Source organism: Zonotrichia albicollis, chromosome 7 (assembly GCF_047830755.1).
Source record: "Zonotrichia albicollis isolate bZonAlb1 chromosome 7, bZonAlb1.hap1, whole genome shotgun sequence".
NCBI lineage: Eukaryota > Metazoa > Chordata > Aves > Passeriformes > Passerellidae > Zonotrichia > Zonotrichia albicollis.
The window spans coordinates 18,277,887-18,295,077 of NC_133825.1; the positions used below are offsets into that span (position 1 = coordinate 18,277,887).

Consider the following 17,191-nt stretch of genomic DNA (forward strand, 5'->3'; position numbering starts at 1 on the left):
CTCGACCCGCTTCAACAAAGAGGGGCCCTTTTCCTTAGCAAGGTTTTTGCACCAGCGCGAGTGCCCGTGGAGTGTGAGCGCAGGGCGGCACCGGCCCGAGTGCCCGCGGAGTGTGAGCGCAGGGCGGCACCAGCCGGAGTGCCCGCGGAGTGTGAGCGCAGGGCGGCACCGGCCCGAGTGCCCGCGTTGTCCGGCCGGGATGGGAAGGGCGGCCGGCGCCGCGTTCGGGTCATTCCACAGCGGTGGCGGCACCCGGAGCCCGGCTCGGGGCTGGCACCTGACATCTGGCCAGGCTCACTGCAAAAATTCCTGCCGTAATTCACTTTTGAGAGCCCCAGAAGCGGATTTCCTGGGGCTCCCGTTCTAGACCAGCGGCAACAGCATGGGGCCTTTTTCCTTGGCAAGGTTTTTGCACCAGCCCGAGTGCCCGCGGGGTGTGAGCGCAGGGCGGGCACCAGCCCGAGTGCCCGCGGGGTGTGAGCGCAGAGCGGCACCAGCCCGAGTGCCCGCGGAGTCCGGCCGGGATGGGAAGGGCGGCCGGCGCCGCGTTCGGGTCATTCCACAGCGGCGGCGGCACCCGGAGCCCGGCTCGGGGCTGGCACCTGGCACCTGGCCAGGCTCGCTGCAAAAATTCCTGCCGTAATTCACTTTTGAGAGCCCCAGAAGCGGATTTCCTGGGGCTCCCGTTCTAGACCAGCGGCAACAGCATGGGGCCTTTTTCCTTGGCAAGGTTTTTGCCCCAGCCCGAGTGCCCGCGGGGTGTGAGCGCAGGGGGGAACCGGCCCGAGTGCCCGCGGTGTTTGAGGAAACAAAAGAACTGTCGGGTAATTTCCGTGACTCATCCTGTCCGGCCCTGCTCTGCCGTTCTACCCTCTAGCTTCCTGTTCTCTTTCGGGCTGTCGTCACCGCCCCTCGCTGCTTTGCCTCACGCTGATTTGTAAAATCGGCTAAACGCTGCTCACACACCTCCCTCGGAACCCAGTGGCACCATCTCGAGTGCCCGGGGAGCAGAGGCGGCGGCGGAGCCCGGAGGCGGCTCCAGCCCAGGTGGGACCGCGGTCGGTGCTGCCCCAGCTCGGGGCTCGCTGCGGGCGGAGGGGGCCGCGCTGAGGGCCGGGGGGTTCTGGTGAGTTCCTTGTGCCGGCTTCACCCGTTCACAGGCAGAGACCCAGAGCGGATGTGCCGGCGCTCGGTGTGCCCGGGCTCCGAGGCGCCGGGGCAGCGAATCATGCGGGGCACAATGGTGAGCAGCCCGGGGCTGCTTCTTCTTACCCCTCGGCAGGCGGACTCCGAGCCGCAGGTGCCCCGGGCCAGCAGCAGCCGGCATCTCTCTGGCCGGGTGAGGGGCCGCCGTGGGGCGGCCGGGCCGGGGGGAAAGAGGAGAGACACAGAGCGGTTTTGCTGGTACCGGGCACCTGGCCAGGCTCACTCCAAAAATGCCTGCCGTAATTCATTGTTAAGAATCTCAGAAGGGGCTGCCAAGGGGCTACGGTTCTCGACCAGCTTTAACAGAGAGGGGCCTTTTTCCTTAGCAAGGTTTTTGCACCAGCGCGAGTGCCCGCGGGGTGTGAGCGCAGGGCGGCACCGGCCCGAGTGTCCGCGGAGTCCGGCCGGGATGGGAAGGGCGGCCGGCCCCGCGTTCGGGTCATTCCACAGCGGTGGCGGCACCCGGAGCCCGGCTCGGGGCTGGTACCGGGCACCTGGCTAGACTCACTGCAAAAATTCCTGCCGTAATTCACTTTTGAGAGCCCCAGAAGCGGATTTCCTGGGGTTCTCGTTCTCGACCAGCGGCAACAGCATGGGGCCCTTTTTCTTAGCAAGGTTTTTGCAGGACAGGAGTAACCTGGGTGCTCTTCTCGTGTGGCTCCTGCTTCTGAATATGCCCCTCCCGAGCCATATTGGGAGCCAGAGCCCTGACTCTGGCTCCCAATATGGCTCGGGAGTCACTTTGGTGCGGGAAATCTAAATTGCATGGTTGATTTCTATGACATGCCAGCCCTTTCCCCCTTCCCCCTGTCCCCCGCTCTCCGCTCTCTGACCACGTCTCGTAAACCGCCCTCGCTGCTTCCCCGCACTCTCCATTGGTCAAAACGGCCGAAAGCGCTGCCACAGCGCCCTCGGCACCCAGTGGCACCAGCTCGAGTGCCCGGAGAGCAGAGGCAGTGGCCAGGTGTTGGAGCAGCTCCGATGCAGCTTCAGCTCAGGGGGGACTCGCTGTCGGTTGTGCCCGATCTCGGGGCTTGCTGCGGGCAGAGGGGGCCCCGGTGAGGGGCAGGGAGGCTCTGGCGAGTTCCTTGTGCCGGCTTCCCCCGTGTGCCCCCTGCGCTGAGATCGCCGGGGACGAGCCGCTGCCGCGGCAGCGATGGCTCATCCCGGCTGCTCTCGCTAGGACGGAGGCGGCTGCTCCGTGCCCGGGACCCTTCCCACCCGTGCGGCACCGGGCTCGGGGCCGCTGCTCGGGCGGGAGGTGTCCGTGCCCGGCTCGGGGCTGGCACGGCACGAACTTGAACCCCGTGCCTCAGAGCCCAAAGCGCTGCAGGCGCCGGGTGCGGGCACAAAGCGGCGCATGCAGTCTGCTCCGAGGCCGAGGCTTCTCGGCGCTGCGCTCTGTGCCGGGAGCCGCTCCGTGTGCCCAGGCAGGGAGCCGCAGCGGCCGTGCCGGCGCTCGGTGTGCCCGGGCTCCGAGGCGCCGGGGCAGGGAATCATGCGGGGCACAATGGTGAGCAGCCCGGGGCTGCTGCTTCTCGCCCCTCGGCAGGCGGACTCCGAGCCGCAGCTGCCCCGGGCCAGCAGCAGCCGGCAGCTCGCAGGCGCTCTCAGCGCCCGGCCCGGCACGGAGCTGGGCTGCAGCGGCTGCAGAGCCACAGGGGCCGCGGCTGCGGCCGCCGCAGAGCTGCCGGAGGCTGCGCTTGTCTCCGCACCTGCTGCCGCCCCTCTGGGCAGCGGCGACAGCGCAGCCACAGCTGCCACCGCCCTCCTGAGCCCCCGCACGGCCGGCACCAGCAGCGACCTCTCTTCGTGTCCCTTTCAGGGTGCCATCAGCGCGGCTGCAAAGCTGTTCCCGAGGCTGAGCTCCCAAAGGATCTGTCAGCACTCATGATGAAGCTCCTGCATCTCCAGGAGGGACCAGCAGCCGCCCTTCCACACTTGCCTGGGGCCCAAGAAGCCTCTTGGCATAAGCAGGGGGATGCCACTTGTGAGCGTGCAGCGAGTGCAGATGTGGAGAATGGATTCTGCACCAGTAATGGGTGTGTAAGGGAGGCCCTGGCTCCCCAGGGCACAGCAGCAATGGGCAATGAACGCAAAATGAACGTCAGAAGTTTCCTGGGTGAGTACAGGGCCACCCCTGTGGTCTCTAGACAGGGTCCTGTGTCCCCTCCCAAGGCCAGGGCTGGCAGGTATGTGGCTGTTTCCCGATGTCTGGAAGAGGCCTCGTGCTCTGCTGGGCCCCATCCGTGGCTGCAAGCAAGAGCCCCAGCTGCCCCCAAGGCTGTGCAGTTCTCCTGCTGCAGCCTGTGCCCACAGCTGTGTCCCTGCCTGTGGCCAGGCTCTTGGCTCTCTGGCTGCCAGCTGAGGGAGGCCCACACTGCCTCAGGGCTCCCTGCTCTGCTCCCTGGCCATGGGCTGAGCAGATTGCAGGGCCGGCTCTGCTTCTGGCAGCCAGCAGCTCTTTCCTGCTCCAGGTGTATGGTTCAGGTGCCATCCCGTGGGCACGGCTGTGCTGATTCTGCTGCTCCTGGTGCTGGTGCTGGCTTTGGGGGCGGCCTTGGCTGTGGTGGCAGGTAAGGGAGGGGCAGCAGCGTGGGCCCAGCCCCTCGGGGCAGAGCGGGCTCCCTGCTCCCTGCACAGGGGAATCCTCAGAGCTTCTCCTCTTCCCCCTGCAGCACCACAAGTTCCAGTCACACCTGCAACTCCGCTGTTGCTTCTGGGCTGTCCCCATGGCTGGGTTGGGTACAAGGGTGTCTGCTACGGCTTCTCACGGGAATACAGCACGTGGGAGCAGGGTCAGGAATGGTGCTCCGAGCTCAATGCCACCCTGGCCATTGCCAAGGATGAGGAGGCCATGGTGAGTGAGGGGCTGCGGGCGGTGTGGGGTGGATGAGGGCAGCCTGGGGGCGCTCCTGGGCCGGGCTCGGTGCTCGTAGGGCCGGGGCTGCAGCCCTGGGCCGGGGCCTTGCAGGGAAGGAGCCCCGGCGTGCGGGGGCAGCCCCGGGCACGTGTCCCCCCGAGGGGCCGGGGCAGCTCCCACTCCTCTCTCCTGGGCAGGATTTGCTCTCCCGCCTCTCTGGGAACGTCGATTACTGGCTCGGGCTGCGCAGACGAGGCGAGCGCCTGCAGTGGGGGGACGGCAGCAGCTACAGCTCCCGGTGAGTGCCGGGGAGCCGGGCAGGGCCTGGGGGCACAGGGGCACAAGGGCTTCCCCTGGCAGCGAGCGCTGCCTCTGCTCCTCCCTGCAGGGTTCCTGTCGATGGGAATTCCGAGTGTGTGTACCTGGTTGAGAGGAGATTCAGGAGTGACAACTGCTCAAATCGGCGGCCGTATCTCTGCAGCAAGGCCCAAGCTCCCCCGTAACTGGGGCTGCACAAAGGACCTTCTCCACGCTGGGCAGTGCCAGCTTCACCTCTGAGCCCAGCACAGCGCTGTCCTTCCTCAGCTGCGCCCTGTGCCTTGCACTTCCTCTCAGGGTCACCTCAGTGCCTCTCCATGCCCAGTGCCAGCGCTGGGCTGGGGCTGCAAAGGAAAAGTCTCTGCAATCCATCGTGGCACCGATGCTGCCTGCAGTGAGGGCATTGCCCTCATATGTGGGTAACACGGCACTCTGTTTAAATGTTTATGGAAGTTTATTAAGGGATGAAGTCCTACATTTGAGTGTTTGTCTCTTTGCACTCTGTGAACTTAAACTGTGTTCTGTATATATGTCACAGACATCTTTTATGAAAAATCCTTTCTTTAGGATTTTTTCTCCTTAGAATTCTCAAGAACAAAATGTAAACAATGGTTATCTGCTGCTGTGGAATGCAACAGTTAGATCTGTGATTGGTCTCAAGTGGTTGTTTCTAATTAATGGCCAATCACAGTCAGCTGGCTTGGACTCTGTCCGAGACACAAGCTTTCGTATCATTCCATTCCTCTTCTGTTGTTAGCTAGCCTTCTGATGAAATGCTTTATTCTAGTCTTTTAGTATAGTTTTAATATGTATCATAAAATAATAAATCAGGCCTCTGAAACGGAGACTCAGATCCTCATCTCTTCCCTCATCCTTGGACCCCTGCAAACACTGTCACACATATACTGTTACATTATATACATTTATGCATATTTATAGTAGTTCATACATATTCAAACATTCATTTGAGTTAAAATGTTCTTTTGCTTGGTTTTAACCTTTGACTTGTCTTCGTTCCATCTTCTCGATTAAACGAAAATATTTTATTTTTTCTTGTGGTTTTATATTGTATTTTCACTCCCTGATAACGAGGGTCAATAAATTCCTATTTTTTTGATTCTCTGGTTTCTCTTTCTGTGATCTTGTCTTTTAATTCCCAAAGTTGGGAAGTCAATTTTTTTACACCATTTGCTACATGAAAAAGTAATTTCAACATTTCAGTCTCTTTTAAGCTATGCTGTAAGATAGAATACGTGACACCACTATTTATAAAAGCTATAGCGTGCATAGAAAAACTGAGAGATTATACTATATCAAAATCAGTAATTACAAATTGCACTGTATCAGGATTTTGTGGTCAATAGTAACTTGCAACACAAAAGTTAGTGCATAAATGTGAAAGCCAATACCCGTATTTCTTATTTGTAACATCACACAACAAACTGGATTGAGAAATCCAAATCACCATGGGCTCTTGGAAAGCATCGCAAACTGGCCTGAAGGTGACACTTCTGGACTGTCCTTGGAAGATGTGAGGAAGGACCTTCACTTTTAAAATTTTAAAGGTTCATTAAACCTTAACAAAAAATTACAACAACAGACTGAATAAGGAAAAATTACAGTGCTGGGGGTCTCTGTGACTGTCAGCCACCTCCTTCTGGAGGGAGGGAACCAGGGATCAAGCGAAGCCCAGGAAGGAGAGAACAGTGTGGAGAAGGTGCATTTTTAGTATTTGGGGAACATCTCATTCCCTTGTTCTCATTTGTTTGATAATAAATTCGCTGAAATGTAATTTCCCCACTCCGGGCCTGTTGTGCCCATGATGGGTGAGAGATCTCTGGCTGCCTTTCTTGAGAGCCCCGAGCCTTTCCTGCTGTGTTCTGTTGCCTGCCCAGGGGCAGGAGCAGAGGCTCAGAGCTGGCCCCGGGCACCTGGCCTGGCCCAGCCCAGCCCAGGAATCCCTGCCAGCATTCCCTGCACCATTGCCCGGCCCCACGGCGGCTGCGGCTCCGCGGGCAGGTGGCTCCAGGAGTTCGGAGTGGGCAAAATGGGAGCGAGGGACAGGAGGCAGCTGGTGCCAGTGGGTGAAATGGCTTTGCTGGAGCTGGCAGGGACAGGAGGAGGCAGAAAGTGGAGCAAAGTAAAGGGGAGAGAAAGAGGGACAAGGTGGTGGGGGTGGCCATGGGGCAGGTGGGCATTTTGCTTTCCAGCCCTGTGGGAGGAAAGGAAGAACTGTCAAATGCATGCAGGAAAAGAGGGGTGAAATAGCAGGTGGTGGAAATCTCTGACAATTGAGATTCATTTGATCTGCCTGAACTCCAAAAGCCAACAGTCTCCAAGCACCACCAGCTTTGTGATGTGCCTTGCCCTGCCCCTGCCCTGGCTGCAGCAGCCGCCTGTTGGGACGGGCCCTGCTCTCTAAGAGCTGCACCCAGGGACCATTGGGGCAGTGCTGGGTAAGAAAGGAGGAATGGGAAAGGGTGGGAACTGTGAAGGGAATAAAATAGAATGGTATAAGAAAAATGATAACAGAACTGCACCAGGAATGGCCACCGCCCGCTGTCACTGACAGAGCTGCACTGAGGGACGGCCACACGTTTCCGTTCCCACACGGAAATGCTGGGACTTGCCTTCTCCTCAATAACCATCAGTGGCATTTCCAAGGCCAGCAGGTACACTCAGAGATGTCCAGAATCATCATTACCCTGGGAAAATGGGGTTGGCATCAGCTGTGACAAACATCAGGAAGAGCACAGCAGCAGAAATAGGGATTTCCCAGCTCCCTCCCAGGGAGAACAGTATCAGCACAGGGACAGAAAATGCTGACAGAACATCCTTTCCCACTGCTGCCTGTGCTCAGCTGGAGGTAGCATCCTTTAGCTTGTGCTCTTCAGTGGTTTTACCCATGGAAATACTGCAGAGGGACGCAGAAGATTTACTAGCATGTTAAAAAGAAGCTGAAAACCCAGGAAGGATGATATTTGGGATAGGGATAGAAGCCAATTCACACATCATCTGACAGTTAAATATGGCTGCTGTGAGTATGCAGCATGGAGGACAGCTAGATTAAACTACATTATATTCCAAAACTATTTGGCCTTATAACTGCAGGTAAGGTTAATAACCCTCACCAATTAAAAAAAAAGGAAATTGCTCAGAACTAATTTGGATCACCATCCCTGCAGCCATTGGGTATCACGACTCCTTTTCCCCACCAAACTACAAAGGCTTTCCTGGAAATCTCTCATTTTCTGCTTCCTACCTGTAACAGTGCTCAAGTGACCTGTGTGATCTCTCTGAATGAACTGAGCTTTCCCTTCACAGCAGCTCTGCTCTTCACTTGCCAGCCCCGTGCCCTTGGCAATTTCCATCTGGCAGCGTTGGCCTGCTGAAGGAGAGGCTCTGTTCCAAACATGCCCACTTTGCAGCAGTGCCCCATGATGGGATGTTCTCCTGCCTGCACTAATCCCTTTTCTTCTCAGCTCCAGCTGGAGCCCACAAACCTGGCACTTGTTCAGGAGCCCTTGCCATGGCACGGCCCCACCCAGCTGATTCCCAGCCTGGCAGCACAGTGGGCACACATTCCCAGCCCTGGCCGTTGTTTCCATCCCGCTGCAAGGAGCCCAGTTGTTCCCCAGTATTCCTGCAGGAATCCAGGCCCAGGTGTCTGTGGGGTTTGCAGGGGCTCTCTTGGGGGTACCTGGGTGTCACAGACATCTTTTCGTAAAAATCCTTTCTTTAGGATTTTTCCCCTCTTCTGAGAAGCTGTGGCCTCAGCAACAACATGTAAACAATGGTTATCTGCTGCTGTGGAATGCAACAGGTGGATCCGTGATTGGTCTCCTGTGGATGTTTGGATTTACTGACCACTCACGGCAGAGCTGGGTCTCACTCTCTGCTGAGACACAGCCCTTTGTTATTCATTCCTTTTCTATTCTTAGCTTAGCTAGCCTTCTGAGAACTTTCCTTCTATTTCTTTTTAGTATAGTTAGAATGTAATATATGTATTATAAAATAATAAATCAAGCCTTCTGAACATGAGGTCAACATTCTCGCCTCTCTCTTCATCCTGCAACCCTTGTGACCACTGCCACACCTGGGGGTGTCTGTGGGATTGGGGAGGGGGACCTGAGATGTGGGGGTGGCTCTGGGACTCCTGCTCTTTTCCCCTCATATTTCCCATCCTTTTTCCTCTCATGTTTCACACCCTTTTTTCCTCACCTTTCTAGAGCTTTCCTGCTTCTTAAATACATTTTCACCTTTATGCCATCTCCATTTTTTCACTCTTCCTTGCCTTTTTCCCCTTTCCTGCTACCTTTTTTCCCCCTTTTTTTCTCCCCATTTTTTCCCTTGCCTTTTCTTGCTGCCCTTTTGCCATCTTTCTTTCTACGTTTTTTTTCTCCACCATTTTTCCCTTGCCTACTTTTCCTACAATTTTTTGACACCTTCCCCCCCACTTTTGCCCCCCTGCACTTTTTTGCCACCCTTTCTCCCCCACCTTTTTTCTCACCCTTCTTTTTTCCTTTCCCCCCTTGCCTTTCTTTGCCGCCTTTTCTTTTCTGGCATTTCTTTGCCCCACAATATCAATCCCTCAAATGATGCAATCTGTGGGAGTTTCTACCAATCTAAACTCTAAAAAAATAAGGCACAACAGAGATTCCTTGTCAATGTAAACTGAAAGATGATGAAAATTGAAGGATTGCTCTCATTTCAAACTTCTGAAATCCCATCACAAAGGGTGTTCCCTGATCTATTTCAGCAAGAAAATGGGGATTCCCCATCCATTGATAGCCCTGAAACAATGGCCAAGGCAGGGTTCCTTTCCATTGATGCCCTCAGCATTGCAGGTGAATGGGGATTCCCCCAGTTGAAACACAGACAATAAGGGAAAATTAACCAGTTCAACAACTCCAGAATACACTTGGACAGAAATCCATTGAAAGGGAACCACACACCACTTATTAATTAATTCCCTAATTAATTCCATCGGGCTTCCTTCACTAAAAACACTCTCAGAATTAAAAGACGAGATGCCTGGTGTGTTACCTCAAAGCAGAGGAAGAGGCAGCATGGAAATGCTTCTTCTGCCATGCCAAACTCTCCTGGGAGCACTCCCAGAGCCCTGCAGGGCTCCCCTGGGAAGCTGCTGAACAAATGGAAAGAGCTGGGATGAGCAGAGCCCCAGAGAAATCCCAGCCCCACTGATGGAAAAGTCAGATTATCCAAGCAGCAACAGCAGCTGGAGTGTTTGCAAAAGAGCAGCTTTGTTCTGAACCTCAGCTCAGGAGTTCTCCTCATCACTAAGGGAGTCCCTCCATCTGTTTGGACCTTTTCTATAGCACAGGCCACACAGCAGTTCAATGTGATCATGTTCTTCACCTCAATTATGTTTTAAAGTATCTAAACTTGATCTAGCTACTCATCAGTGGAGAATTTTATGTATTTTCAGTGTAAATTACCTTTCCTGGTCAAACACCAACCCTTCCCAAGGTTCAAGTACCTCTGTTTTCCACCACTAACTGCTCATTATTCTTGTCTCAATTGAAAACCTCTGTTAACCCCATTTTTCCACCACAGATCTGTCTGAGTCTCTCACCTCTCAGCAGTCCAAATTCCTTGAAATTTAGCAGAACCTTCTTCACACTTCCCAGCTCTTGCTGTCCATCTCTAATCCCTGTCCAACCTGCCAGTGCTCTCCCTGAACTGCTGACAAAGTGAATTCCACAACATCAGTGCAGGACAACTCCTTAATTGCTGAATGAAAATGAAATTAAAGAAATTAAGAAGCTGATTTGGACCCAGAAGGACTGCACTGTTGGTGTTTGTGTATCAAGAATTTCTATCTATTTTATTGCAAATTTGTCTTGTTGAAACTAAAGTTGTCATATTTAAAATAGATTTTTCATTCCACATGAAAGCAACATGCTGCATGCCTTCCAGCACTTTTGCACTGAAAAAACCCCAAACTGCTCAGCCTGGGCTCACATCATGCCAGCAGTAGCTGTATATCAACATTCAGCAGTAATGGAATTCATTCAGAAAATGAACAATTACAAAAATACTTTTACTCCAAGAACTGAGGAAGTTATGCATATCTTCAAAAAAATTCAGTAATCAAGTTGTATTTTTGTTTTTATTGAAATAAAATTAAAAAATACTTCTGGCCCATATTTACACATTTGATCCAATTACTCTTCCTGCAGTGTGGTATTTCCCCACCTGCCCCTGAAGGCAGCAGCATTTTCAGAACAAGAACTGCTCCCCAGATACTGAACCCACTCAGCAATGGGTAAAAGGACATTTTAGAAATGGCAAATTAGATCACTGAATGAAAAAATAGAAGAGAGGTGTTGTAATAAAAGAAAACCTCATTTCAGTCATTCATTTGACATAATTTTTCAGTTTTCTAAAGTTTTGTCAGCACTGGGAAAATCTCATTTCCACCCAAGACAGTGTGCAAACAGAAGCTTTTGCAGGTAAATTCACTCTGCTGAAGTGACACATAATGAACAGAATGCTCCAAATTCAAACCTTGGGCCTCTTCTCCCACACCCTGCTCGTGTGTGTGTGCTCCATCTCGCCAGCAGCCATGTCCTGTGCCAAGGCTCTCCCTGCCTTGCTCAGCTGCCAGGGAGCTCTGTGCTCTCAGGTAAATTCACCCCCAGGCTCTGTAAAATGCTCGAGGTGGGTCCTGCCAGGCCAGCCTGGGCACTGTAGGACTTGAGCAGGTTTGCCACCAGGTTCATGTCCACATCCAGGGCTGCCAGCTCAGCAGCCTCAGCTCCACAGGCAGGGCCAGCACTCTCACATGGGGCTGCTCCAACAGAACTTGCCTGCAGGGAGTACAAAGAGAAAGCTTTAGCAAATTGCAGGAGCTCATTTAAGGGGGAAAAGAAAAGGCAAACCACAGGAGAAAAGAACCAACAATTCTGCAGCCAACAAAGTCCAGTACACTCCTGAGTCCTGACAGACAGAAATTCAGACACCAAATGCTCATGCCAGCTGAAAATCACCACTCTCCATTACCCAGATTAGGTTCCAAGAGAAGGACACAAAGTGTTGCTGAGTCCTGGCTCTGCTTCCTATGGGAGAAAACTACTACAGGACCTCACAAGTGAAGCTGCAGCTGCTTGCCCTACTACTAAAAACAGGGAAAAGATGGGCAAACTAAAACTAAGCCTTGGAAAAGATGGGCAAATTCCAAGCTTAGGTAAGTTTCAGTTTTTAAAAAATGTAGGATGGTGCAGGTCCAGCACACTTTGCTTGCACGTGGGAAGGTTCCAATCCCATGACTCAGAATGGCCACTTGCAGCACATTTCCTGCTTGGAAATTACTGCTGCAAATCAGAGCTCAAGGCACACTCACCCCTCTCTCGTGGCTGCTGAAACTTTTCCCAACGTTGCTCTGTGCCAGCTCACGGTCCATCTCCTCCATGTACGCCTTGAGACTGCCCACGAGCTCCTCAGGAGACACCTTCTGCTCCTGCCTTCCATTCCCAGCATCCAGCTCTTCATCATCCTCATCTGAGAAACCAAACTCCTCCTCTTCATCCACATCATCAGAATCTAGCTCCTCCCAGTCTGCCCCTGCACATGATTTGGTGTCAGTACAACAGCAAAGAAATCAGTGCTGGCATTTGTTCCAAAGAAAGAAGCAATCTCACCTAAAATTCTGCCCAGGGCTTTTGTAAAAGAATCCACGTCAAAGGTAACTTGGGATTCATCAGATGACCTGAAATATAAAAATATTTTTAAAGAAATAAAGCTTCTATGCTTGCCTAAGCCTGACACAGGCTCAAGCCATATTGATTTCTCTCAAGCCAGGACTGAAGTTGGGACATTTGAATTTAAAAGTCCTCAGAAGTTTGAAGCCTGTATGGATGAGACATCAAACAGTGAGTGGAAGAATTCTTGGCATAAAAAGAGAAAAATTGTGAAGACCACAAAATCCAACTGAGGGACAGAGAGCAGCTCAGCTTGCAGCACTTGAACCTGCACCAGTGCCAGGGTGGCACCAAGCTGATTTAAAGCAAGTACAGGTTTCACTGCTCTGGCTTTGCTTCAGGCCCTGCTCAGCACAGCACCTTCAAACTCTGATTCTCTGCATCACAGAACCAAGCACAGGCTGCAGCACAGTGCAACATTCCACACCAGAGCCAAACTCTAGGTGCTACTACCATGGCATTTATGCTCCTTCATGCGTGGACACTTTGGACACAAAAGCCTTCATGCTCTCAGCAACTGTTTCCAAGTCATAGTTTTGCTCCTCCTCATTTGGGGAAGGAAGGGACTCATTTCTTGTCTCCTTCAGCATCTGATCCAGAGCACTTGGTGTCATATCCAGCCAGCTGTCATCTGCAAGAACACAGCACAGATCTGTTACTCTGCACAAGCCTGCTGGCCCACAGGCCCAAACCAGCTGACTGACAGGACTGCAACCATCCTGCAGCTCAGTTCTGCAGTGCAGTTCTTGTGCTGGTCCTGGGTCACACACAGCAAAGGAGAGAGAGGCTGAGAAGAACTGAGTGCAGATTTCTTGTCACTACTTACAAACTCTGCTTTGCAGAGCTCAAACTCAGAGAGACCATTCTAGTCACTGAGAAGCCTTTGGCCACTCAGTGGAGGAAGAAAGGCTTACTCTAAACTGGGAGAGCCAATCCAGTGTTTAGTCTTAAGGAAGGCTGGATTTGCTCTCCCTTCACAGCTGTCAGCATTGCCCCTCTCCCCCCACAAATAACCATCTGTAACAGGAATAATTCCCCCATCCAGCTCACCATCCTCTGCAGGAAGACAAGCTGCTTCTCTCTCCAATTCCTTCAGATCAATGGGGGTTGTCTGTAGTAGTGCCAGGATTTCATCACCTGGGCTCACTTCGTCACAGCTAGAAGAAAAACCAAAATCAATTGACTGAAATGGATTCAATGGGATCACATGCTCTGCATTCAGGTTTTCACTTCAATTCTTCATTTTTCCTTCTGTGCAAGCACATCCAAAAGGGAAATGAATCTGGGGAAGTCCCAGAGCACTACCCAGAGCATTGGCCAAAACAAGACACAGTCAGTCCCTGCAATTCCCAGCTGATGGCTCCAAACCCATTGGTCATGGCTCTTTTCCTTTACATTTCATTTGCCTTGGTAAATATTAAGATTATCAGATCCCAACCAGCACAGACTGGAAACTCAAAAAAATAACAGCCAAGATATTATGGGCTGGCAAAGCCTCAGCTATTTCTGTAGTGATTTATTTTCTGGATTTGATCTTCCAGAGAAATCCACAGCCAGCCCCTTGAGCAAAGGAGACAGATTACCCTGTATTCATTATTCACTGGCACTGCTTTTCAATGAAACATTTCTACACTTTCTACAGTCAACCAAGCAAAAATTGCTTTGCAGTCACCACTTGGAATCCACTTGGAAGAACTCAGCATTTCACAAAACCAAGATAAAAGAGTACTCAAGCCTGAACTTCTCCCAGTGGAGCATTCCAGAGGAATTAGTACTTGTATGCCCTGGCCACAGCTCCCATGTTCAATGTGCAGTGCAGAAAAGGGTTCAGGTGCTTGTAACAAGCATTTCAAAGGTCACTTACAGGATTTGTAGGATTTGATATGACACTCATGAATTTCAAGCAGCTCTCACCTTTCTGGCACTGCAACAGATTGCTGGAAGTGATCTTCTGCCATGTGCAACAGCTCCAGGTACTTGGCTGATCCTTCCATTTCTCCCTATTGAATGCAAGCCACAGGCATGAACCCAAACAATTCTCCCTCCCCTTCCTCCTCACAGTCAGGCTTCCTAAGGGCGACTGTTGGTCACACAGAAATGCTGAGAGAACCAGAACAACTAAAACCTCTTGGCCATGAACACTTGGAACTCAATACAGCCAAGGGGCATTCCTGTATTTGAAGTAAATTAAAGGATATTAACCTAAGAATCTCAATAAAGTTGTCCAACATTATAACCTTCAAACAAGCAGTCCATTTATGTCCAATTTATTAACTTCAAAAAACTAATCAAAGGCATCTTTAAAAAAAAATCTGACAGAACCTCACCAAAACTCCCAGAACCCACAAAAACCACACACACATAAAAATTACACATGCATGGGCCCAGATAGGTCTATGGTGTTATGTATGGATCCTGCAGAATATTGAATTCTAGAGGAGTGGAAATGAAATGTAAACCAGTGAAATCAGTCACACCTCACACAATCACATATGGGGGTTTTCCGCACTCCAGTGTATTTCTCCCCTTGCTTTAGATGAATGAATCAATCCCCACATCTTGCTTTTTTCTTTTTGATTCCCAAAATAAATTACTTTCAAAGGGGAACAACCTGCACATGTCCCCTTTAAACACATTAATTCATTTCACACAGAGATAAGGATTCAAGCTCTGGCCCCACTGCAACTCCTAACACAAGTTCAAGGGTTAAAATGTATTTTCCCTGGAATGTTCAAAAGCCACAGACACACTGCTTCACCTTGAAATCATCCTTCTCCTTCAAGTACAAATAGAGAACCAGTGCAGGAAGCAGCACAGCTTTTCTAAAAAGGTTATTTGAGATGCAAGAGACCACGATCCAACCAGGAAAAATCCCTATTTGAACTGCAAGAAATTTCATCAAATATATCTTATTTCCCTAACAAGAATAATACCATGTGTCTCTTCAACTGGAGAAGTGCTTCAGGGGAACCAAGATATCCTAACTGCTTCAGAATATCACAGGCATTAAAAAGCAGCATTTCAGGTGTCACATGCGACCTCTGCTGGTTCCTCATGCTAAGAAAAGCCCTGAATGCAACGTTCTCAACTCCCTCACTCTGTTCCCTCAAACAAAAGGAAAGTATGAGCCTGACACTCCAGGTACACATTTGCAATCCATTTTGGTGGTGTAGTCCCGCCCTTTTAAGAATCTTGGAGTAGGGGAAAAATTGAACAATTTTTGGCTAATGACCAAAATAATGATCCCCGTTCTAATTCACTGCCATTAGCAACCACCAATATCCAGGTGAAGGTGTCTGCCCATTATTTCACCTGGACCAGACAAAGCCTGTGTCCTTACAGAGACAGCAACACTCCAGCCCTGAGCATTCCCTACCCTCAGGGACACTTCTGAATCCATGTCTGCTGGGGTTTTTTTAACATTCATAAACTCATAGAAAGTCTAAGGTTAGAAGGGACCTTAAAGATCAGCACCTGGTTCCAACACCCTTGCCACAGGCAGGCACACCTTCCACTACCCCAGGCTGCTCCAAGCCCCATCCAACCTGCCCTTGGACACTTCCAATGTGTCTGAGATGGGGAAACACCTCCAAGGATGGGCAATGGTAAGACAGAACCTTCAGAGCACTGGCACTGCCCCTTGGCAGCCCTCCCACTAAAGCAGCTCAGCAGCACCCGCCTTACCTGGCTGCCAGCCCCGGGAACTCCCTGGTGATCTCCCGCAGCAGGTACACAATGAACCACTCATCCTCCACGTTATCCCCGAACTCCGTGGTGCCGCCCAAGTGCGCCGGGATCTCGCCTGCACGGGGCACAGACAGGAGAGGCGGCTCAGCAACGCCGTGCCCGGCAACAGATTGTCCACACGGGCTGCAGAGTCTCCCTCACTGCGGATATCCCAGACCCTGCTGACAGAATCTTGTGTCCTGTGCTCGGGGACGGCCCGGCTGCAGCAGGGAGGTGGCACCAGATGCCTCGCTGGGTTAACCCGTGCTGTGACACCGAGAGTCGGGGAAGCCGCCGGGTCCCCCTCACACGCTCCCGGTTCGAGCCCGCCGGATCCCTTCTCACACGCCGTCGGTTCCCGGCCGCGGGATCCCCCTCAAAAGATCCCGGTTCCCTCTCAGACGCTCCTGCTTTCTGGCCGCCGGGTACCCCTCACACGCCCTCGGTTCCTGGCCGCAGAATCTCCTCAAAAGATCCCAATTCTCGGCCGCCGTGTCCCCCTCACATGGCCTCGGTTCTCCCTCACTCGTTCCCGGCTCGAACCCGCCGGGTCCCCCTCTCGGACTCCCGGTTCCCGGCCGACGGGTCCCCCTCAAACGATCCGCGTTCCACCTCACACGCTTCTGGTTCCCGGCCGCCGGATTACCCTCAAAAGATCCCGGTCTCCGGCCGCCAGCTGTCCTTCACACTCTCCCGGTTGCCCCTCACAAGCTCCCGGTTCCCGGCCGCCGAATCGCCTCGCAACGATCCCATCCCCCTCCCCGCCCCGCCCCGGTTCCCTCTCAGACGCTCCTCGAGTCCGCCCGCCGGGTTCCCCCTCAGCCGCTCCCTGATTCCGGCCGCCGGATTCTCCCTACGCCACCCACCCCCCCCTCCCCCCACCGCTTTCCCCTCACACGCCGTCGGTTTCCGGCCGGACACCGGTGGACAGAACGAGATTAAATCCCTGTAACCGGCTCTTATCCCCTGACCCAAGAGTTGGGTCAGTTCTGACTTACTCGGCTCGTTTACTCTTGTTCTATTTAATTTTATTCGATGTAATTAATCTACAGGGATAACACTGTCATCCCCGCTTTTAGGGAGCTGTACCTGAATTCGCAGCATCTTAGGTTTAAGTTTCACTGATTTTGATCTAGCTGTCCTGTTGGTATAGGGTCAAGATGCCAAGGCCAAGAGACTTTAATATAGTTTTGAGGCAGAAAACATCTGGGTTTGTTGGCAGTTTTCCAACCAGGTAGAGCCAGGGCCTGGCAAGAGCTCAGACCCTCATTGGGAGGGTCTCCCTCACATACCTCAAAAACAAATCTCTCAATAATAGCAGCTATGAGATGCCCCAGACACAGCAAACTCCTGG

The 17,191-nt window shown here is 52.4% G+C and overlaps 1 protein-coding gene across 10 annotated transcripts; it reads right to left on the bottom strand.

Moving 5' to 3' along the window:
* Positions 1-5,678: 5,678 nt before the first annotated feature.
* LOC141729666 (protein ecdysoneless homolog) lies at positions 5,679-16,610 on the bottom strand. Of its 10 annotated transcripts, none has more exons than XR_012581066.1 (9): positions 16,484-16,610; positions 15,796-15,913; positions 14,026-14,111; positions 13,162-13,268; positions 12,565-12,742; positions 12,052-12,119; positions 11,754-11,974; positions 9,434-11,220; positions 6,712-7,775 (listed from the first exon to the last, which is right to left on the bottom strand). XR_012581066.1 is itself a non-coding variant. In XM_074544506.1 (7 exons), the coding sequence occupies exons 4-7, from the start codon at positions 12,570-12,572 to the stop codon at positions 11,008-11,010; spliced, it is 510 nt and encodes a 169-aa protein (XP_074400607.1). In that variant the 5' UTR covers positions 12,573-12,742; positions 13,162-13,268; positions 14,026-14,111; positions 15,796-16,220; the 3' UTR covers positions 10,502-11,007. The 10 variants fall into 10 exon arrangements, 1 of the variants encoding a protein (XP_074400607.1); XR_012581069.1 differs by lacking the exon at positions 16,484-16,610 and having other exon boundaries at positions 6,714-7,772; positions 9,434-9,530; positions 9,984-11,220; positions 15,796-16,232; XR_012581068.1 differs by lacking the exon at positions 16,484-16,610 and having other exon boundaries at positions 6,714-7,772; positions 9,434-9,533; positions 9,984-11,220; positions 15,796-16,232.
* Between the last annotated feature and the right edge of the window lie 581 nt (positions 16,611-17,191).

Coding starts and splice junctions, on each gene's coding strand:
- LOC141729666 (XM_074544506.1), bottom strand. Junction 11,975..12,051: donor AGCCCTGGGCAGAATTTTAG/GTGAGATTGCTT, acceptor AATCATGTGCAG/GGGCAGACTGGGAGGAGCTA. Junction 11,221..11,753: donor TCAGCAGCCACGAGAGAGGG/GTGAGTGTGCCT, acceptor TACTCCCTGCAG/GCAAGTTCTGTTGGAGCAGC.